Source organism: Ctenocephalides felis, unplaced genomic scaffold, assembly GCF_003426905.1.
Source record: "Ctenocephalides felis isolate EL2017-DRISC unplaced genomic scaffold, ASM342690v1 CF-g0.4_SCAFFOLD_01492, whole genome shotgun sequence".
Lineage (NCBI taxonomy): Eukaryota > Metazoa > Arthropoda > Insecta > Siphonaptera > Pulicidae > Ctenocephalides > Ctenocephalides felis.
This window is the reverse complement of record NW_020537646.1, coordinates 32,020,419-32,027,416: the sequence shown is the minus strand read 5'-3', so window position 1 is coordinate 32,027,416 and position 6,998 is coordinate 32,020,419. Positions and strand designations below refer to the sequence as shown.

The 6,998-nt window shown below is 30.3% G+C and overlaps 2 protein-coding genes across 2 annotated transcripts; both read left to right on the top strand.

Annotated features, from left to right (window-relative positions):
• Positions 1-3,228: 3,228 nt before the first annotated feature.
• LOC113371122 (piggyBac transposable element-derived protein 4-like) lies at positions 3,229-4,224 on the top strand. The gene has a single exon (XM_026611768.1). It carries the CDS (start codon positions 3,229-3,231, stop codon positions 4,222-4,224), a length of 996 nt encoding a protein of 331 aa, XP_026467553.1.
• Positions 4,225-4,262: 38 nt separating this feature from the next.
• Positions 4,263-4,862, top strand: LOC113371121 (piggyBac transposable element-derived protein 4-like). The gene has a single exon (XM_026611767.1). It carries the CDS (start codon positions 4,263-4,265, stop codon positions 4,860-4,862), a length of 600 nt encoding a protein of 199 aa, XP_026467552.1.
• The last annotated feature ends 2,136 nt before the right edge of the window (positions 4,863-6,998 follow it).

The window sequence follows — 6,998 nt, the reverse complement described above, 5'->3', positions numbered from 1 at the left end:
CTTAACCTAGAAGTAAATTTTGTGCTTGAAATTGTTTATTTGTTGTGAAGAAAAAAATTTAATTGACACCTTCACCTTATTATTTCGATTTTCCAAAATATAACAGAATTATATGCTAGTGCAATAAATTATATGCTTAATTTGCATAAACAATAGTGGATATTACAGATTATATTATATTATACATTATACAACACAATATCTAATTTAATTGAAATATTATTCGTGTTTATTCATTTATTTCAATAATATAATGGCATTTGTGTGGATTAATAATTGTGTAAGAATTTAGATATCAATAATATTGCCCCTGTGATAAAAATGTATATAAAATCGAATCCACCTGTTAAAATCGGTTTATACATTATAAAGTCAATGCATATGACATTTCATCATTTGCGAGTTTTCCACGATTGTCGGCAACGCTCGTTCACACAGTGACGTCACTGTCTCTTTCTGTCTTCTGACACTTATTTTGCGCTCGACTAGCAGCCCATGTAGTATAAGGTTAATCATGTTACGAATTATAAGTAAATTTTCAATAGCAAATTTAACTTTTTTTTTTCTTATCAATATATAATTCAACAAAAGATGAACATCAGAACCATTAAAGAATTACTTTGTAACAAAAGATAATAACCGAGTACGACCAGATGGTAATCGAAATTTCTTGTCATAAAATAATCCATAATCCACGACGTTCGCTATCAAATGGCTGCGAGTTTCCGGCGGCATAGGTAATTCGTTCATTCGCAGCAAAACTTTCTCGGTTCGCGTTAAGAATTTAATTAATCCAAAAAGCCGTTGAAAAATTACATAGTGACGAAGTTAAAAAAGTCAAAAACTATCAAACAACTGAGGGAGTCTATTATGGAATTGAAAACTCCGAGATTAGCGATATGCTAATATCAAAAGTTTAAACTGAACTCTCGAAATGTGTAAGTAAAAGAAAAGTTTCTAGTGAGATTATTGGCTTATGTCTGGAATGACTTCGATGAAAAATTATTAGGGATTAATTTGAATACTGGTAATAGTATTATTGGAACAAATATAGAGTGTTCGGATTGTTCTTTTTTTTTATACGACAAGCGATTAATTTATCACGTGCCAAATTATAAAACCAATTGAATTAGTTAATGATTTTTACGTGTAATTCACAATTATAATATATTTTTATTGAATTAACAAATATATAATTAAATCACAAAAAGAGTATTTGTCATTTTTATTCATCTTTTATTTGTTCTCGATTTGCAAGTTTTTATATGTATTAATTCTTTCCTCTGCTTTAATTTTAATTTGTAATAGTTTGATCATAGAAACAATAGAATTTAAAATTTGTTGCTGAAATAAAAGGTTCATAATTACCCTGACCTTATGACATATATTAAAGTAGTAAAACGAAGTATTTGAACTTGGAGTCGACGACATTTACACCGAAATTTAAAATGTATTTATATACACTTGAAGGCTAATAAATTACACCATTGATTTAATCGATAAAGAACATTAGGGCTTCAAACATTTTCTTGACTTAGTTGAAAGTGGCCATTTGCCTTAAGGGGGTTGTTCGGTTTTTATTTTATTTTTTTTCGATTTTGAGATTTTTTGATATTATGTAAGCTAAAAACCTTAGAATTATTTAAAAAAAATCTCAATATCTATTTTTTGACGAAGTTATAGATATATATTTCTATATGTATAGTCCTCTAGAACCGGTTTTTTCATCGCTCCGTGAGCTATTGTATGCCAGATGCTTTCTTTTTCATTATGATACCTCATGCACATGAGCTTTTTAATGTGTCAGCATCTTTGAACACCATGGTGTATTTAGTACATTATATTAAAAACTTTAAATACGTTTTTCTCAAATTGACTTTTTTCAATGCGGTGCCACAAATTAAAAAAAAAAACTACAAGTAGTCGGATTGACTTGCAGTTTTTGTAATTTGTTTACCACTGCAATACCTAGTCTCCCTACCTCCAACAACTTGATAACATTACGCAAAAAAATTTTGCGAAGCTTCTCGCCCCAAAAAAGGCCTTTTTTGACACTATTTTTTAAATAGCTGCCATTTTTTTCCTTCTTGCTTTTTTTCTTTCATTTTGGTAGGGGGGCTGGATTCAAACTTCTTTTTCAACGTAGTTTCTTTTTTTTTGTTTCAGACGATGCGCAACGGATTTATCTGTGCCACCGCAAAAGAGATAGATTTTGCAAGGCCGACTTTGTCGCCCCCTGGTTAAAAAATGACAGCAAAAAAAAAGAAAATTTTGTAATATTCTATGATTTTGTAATTTTTGTTTAAAAAAACCGCTTGTCTCTATGATAAATACATTTCGATAAAAACAAAAACAAATACCTTGCATTTTTTGTAAAAAAAACGAACAACCCCCTTAAGGCAAGTTGCATGAATGTGTAATAATTGACTTAAGTTATATTAAGGTCTCGTGAACTGAACAACAGTGCTCACAACCAAACATTATCAACCAAAACGCATTATTATTCAACACATTAATCTTTATATAATAACTGTTCAGAAATATTCTGAAAGCGTGATATTTCAATCTATTTTTATACAAAAATATTTAAATACTCTATTTAATGTTATCATTTATCCATTACATATCAGATCAATTACCGTTCCCTCACGTTGTTTGTTAAATCAATTTTCACCATTTATTTATCGCGCTTGTATAAATTCCAACGGGTACGCACGAGCACTGCTCGCGCACTCTTTGCGTACCGTACCGGGCTATCCCGAGCGCTGCTCGCCAAAACTTTTGTTTAAGTGTTATGCGATAAAAAGCCTACGATGACTATATATTTGGATATGTTTAGTTTAGATATGATAATAACAGTTGAATTATCAGTTGTATATATAAGAAAATAAACTTTAACGACTTTTGGGATGATTAATGAACTCTTAAAAACGCATGTCTAAATATCCATCAAGGAACATGTTATTGTTATAAGATTGTCTTATTTATAATGGGAATCAATCAATGATTACTGTCGAGGGTTTTATCTCTAATTAGGTAAGGATTTATATATTCTGATTTTAACTTCCGTAGCTATCACACGTACTTTTGTTATAATTATATTTTGTTAAATTTGCTTTTATTTCGCAGAAATTGGTAAGTATGAATCCCAATTATTTCAATTTATCCTTAAAATTTATGTGCCAATATATAATTTTTTTATTATCAAGAAATCATAATTTTGAGAAGATGGATTTAGATTGTTCAGACTGCAGTTCTACATCAACGATTATTAGTTTGGAATCTGAAAGAGAGTTAGACTTTGATGATGAAATTGAATTTGATGGTTGGACTGAAATTGATATAAGTACAAATACTCCACAGCCACAAACTCCTTTTGAATTCATGGGAAATTCTTCCATAAATGAAGATGTTGCATTGCTAACAACACCTCTGCAATTTTTTAATTATTTTTTTGACGACGAATTGGTTGGAAAAATTGTTGAAGAAACAAATGTATATTTTATACAAGAACAGAGAACGGAGCCTTCAACGTCTGGTGCTGTAATGGATTGGAATGTCACAGCAGCAGAAATGCGAATATTTTTTGCAATAGTGTTAAATATGAGTATCGTATACAAGCCAGATGAAAATATGTATTGGTCGAAAAATCCTATTATTGCCACTCCATTTTTTTCCAAAGTAATGTCCAATAGGCGGTTCAAATTGATCAAAAAGTATTTACATTTTATGAATAATGAAACCTATAATTCTGATTTACATCCTTATCCGAAACTGAATAAAATTTGGCCTGTATATGATTTTCTGAATAAAAAATTTAAAACTGCTTATACCCTTCAAAGGGAAATTACAATTGACGAAAGCCTAATGTTGTATAAAGGAGCACTAAGCTGGAAACAATATATGCCCATGAAACGTGCAAGATTTGGCATCAAAAGTTACTTCTTGTGCGAATCGAAAACTGGGTATATATGGTCTATGATGATATATACGGGAAAAGGGACAATTATCGATAGTGAGTTCCCAAATTTGCCAATATCATCTCAAATCGTTATGAGTTTGATGAAGCCATTGATAAATAAGGGATACTGCCTCACTATCGATAATTTTTATAGTTCTGTGGAACTATTCAAATTGTTATCGGTTTTCAAAACAGATGCATATGGAACAGTGAGATCTAATAGAAAAGGTTTACCAATTAATATAAAAATCCAAAAAAAGTGAATCCAGGATACGTAAGATCTTTTAGAAAGGAGAGATTGATGGCCATGAGATGGAAAGACAAAAGGAATGTGTACTTCCTTTCTACAATACACGGTGCAGATCAGGTGGAAATAGAAAAGAGAGGCATCATAAAAATGAAACCCAAAGTGAGTGTTGATTATAATTTTACGATGGGAGGTGTTGATCGCGTCGATCAACATTTGTCGAGTTATCCCCTTCCAAGAAAAAGAGGAAAAAAATATTATAAAAAAATGTTTTTCCATCTCATGGAACTCTCTGAATACAACGCATATGTGCTCTACAGAAAAAAAGGAGGTAGCATGACACATCTTGAATTTAGAATAAAACTAATCGAAGAATATATAGAAAAATATAGTGTTGGAATTTTTTCTGCAAAAGGTGGTCGGCCAAGCAACACCCCTAATCCGCTAAGATTGACAGAACGTCATTTTCTAAAAACTATACCGGCGGTGGGTAGTAAAAGCAGACCTACAAAAAGGTGTGCTGTTTGCTGTTCGAAGCGGGACGACTCCGGAAAACGTGTCCGGAAAGAGAGTCGATACTGGTGCGCCGAATGTGAAGTAGGCTTATGTTTGGAGGAATGCTTCGAAATTTACCACACAAAAACAAATTATTAATTCTTTATTATTATTATAATCTAATTATTTATTTTACCTTGTTATATGTTTTGTGCCTTTAGATGTATTAGTATAAAAAATATATTACACCAAAATGTCAATTTACTTCAGTTTTCTTATTTTTTTAGATTATTTTTTAAATTATTTTTTATATTTCTTTCAGATAAATAAATAGTATTGAAATTAATAAGTTAATAACAAAATTTTCCATTAGTGATTGATATTGTATAAGAAGTGGTTAACAATAAAGGTATTGAAAACCGTCAAAACGGTATTCAATATTACGATGCATTTTGCTAATTTTATACAAAAAAATTAAAATGAAATGAAAAATCGTATCAGAAACATATATTACATCACTTAAGCTTTCAAAATCCGAAATAAAAAAACCTGCTCTTTTAGATCACTTTTTTCGAAAAAAAACTCGATCGTTAAGTGGTTGTTCGTAAATATGTGAATCATTAATATTATGTGTTCATTTAAGTCATTTTGATGCTTGTCGGTGGTCGAAAACAGTCTGTTATTATAATAAGGTACGATACAAAATCTAATGGTCTGAAGCCAAAAATTTTCATATCGCCGTAAAAAATATTACACCAGGCATCGCCGGGTTGCGCGTAATGTGAAAATAATTACGATTTAATGACATGCCGCGGGGTACACAGGACTTACACGAGATCAAATTTATACACATAAAATTATATATATATATATATATTAGGGTGGTCCTTAAAATGGTCATTTTTAAATTTCCTTGCTCCCAGGGTCTCAAATGGTTCCAAATAGATAAAAAACAATTCTCTGAAAATTTTAGCTCTTAATATTAACGTTTAGATAGAGCGCAATTCAATCAAAGTTTTGTATGGAAATAGCATGGAAAATTTTTCAAAAATTTTAAAAATATTTTTTAGATGTAATTTAGCGAACAAATGAATGAATAAAACTCATTCATTTGTCGCTAAGTTATATCTAAAACATGTTTTTTAAATTTTCAAATTTTTTTCCGTGCTCTTTCCATACAAACTTTGATTGAATTGCGCTCTATCTAAACGTTAATATTAAGAGCTAAAACTTTCAGAGAATTGTTTTTTATCTATTTGGAACCATTTGAGCCCCTGGGAGCAAGGAAATTCGAAAATGACCATTTTAAGGACCACCCTAATATATATATATATATATATATATATATATATATATATATATATGTATATAATAATGAGGCTTATCAGGATTCCCTTTTAGTTCGATAAAAAAAACTATATTTTTAGCATAACTTTATTTTAATCTGATTTTTCAATTTTATAATAAATTGTTTAATTTATTCAGTTCACAAAATTTGATGAACTTAATTTTTTTAGAGCAGATGCATACAATCTGTCAGGCTGACTAATATTAAGACAAAATTAGCACAACAGCTTATAGAACTATTAGATTATGATTGTGATCAAAAATAATAACAAACAGCCTGTATTCGAATTTCATCAACGTTATTAATACTTACGGGACGGCTGTAAACTTGATTTCATTGTGTATGTTATGCAATTTGTTTGATAAAAAAATGTGGTCATTCTACGGTTTTTTTATTATATTGTCTAATAATTCATTTGTAAAGTATAAAGTAAAATATAGATGTCTTATATAGCTTGGTATTTGTAGTCGGGGTGTTTGTTGATGTATGTCAAACTCGATTATTGAATGAGAATCGGCACATTCGCTAATGTCTCTCCACTCTTCTTCGAATTGTCAAACTTCTTCGTCTTTTTGTTGGTTGGATAATATCATCATCACATTCATCACTATCTTCGGTGCGAATAGTAATTTCGTAAAATTTGTCTTTATGAATGTCTATTTGAAACTCATCTTCACTACTGCTTAATTCACAAAATTTCCCTGTCGATTTGCCATATTGAAAAGCGCTCGGTCGTTTTAAATATTAACACACTTTCGGCGGATAGGATTTCGGGCTAACTTATACCCGTAGCGGGGTTTTTACAACGGTGCGAATGCGTAAGCATGGCTTGAAAGCATAGCTTTTACTTACAATACTTACTGCCTAAATTCATACGCTGTAGTAAATTAAATATTATAATATTAACTTATTATGAAGTAAAACTATCAATACAGAAGGTAAAATAT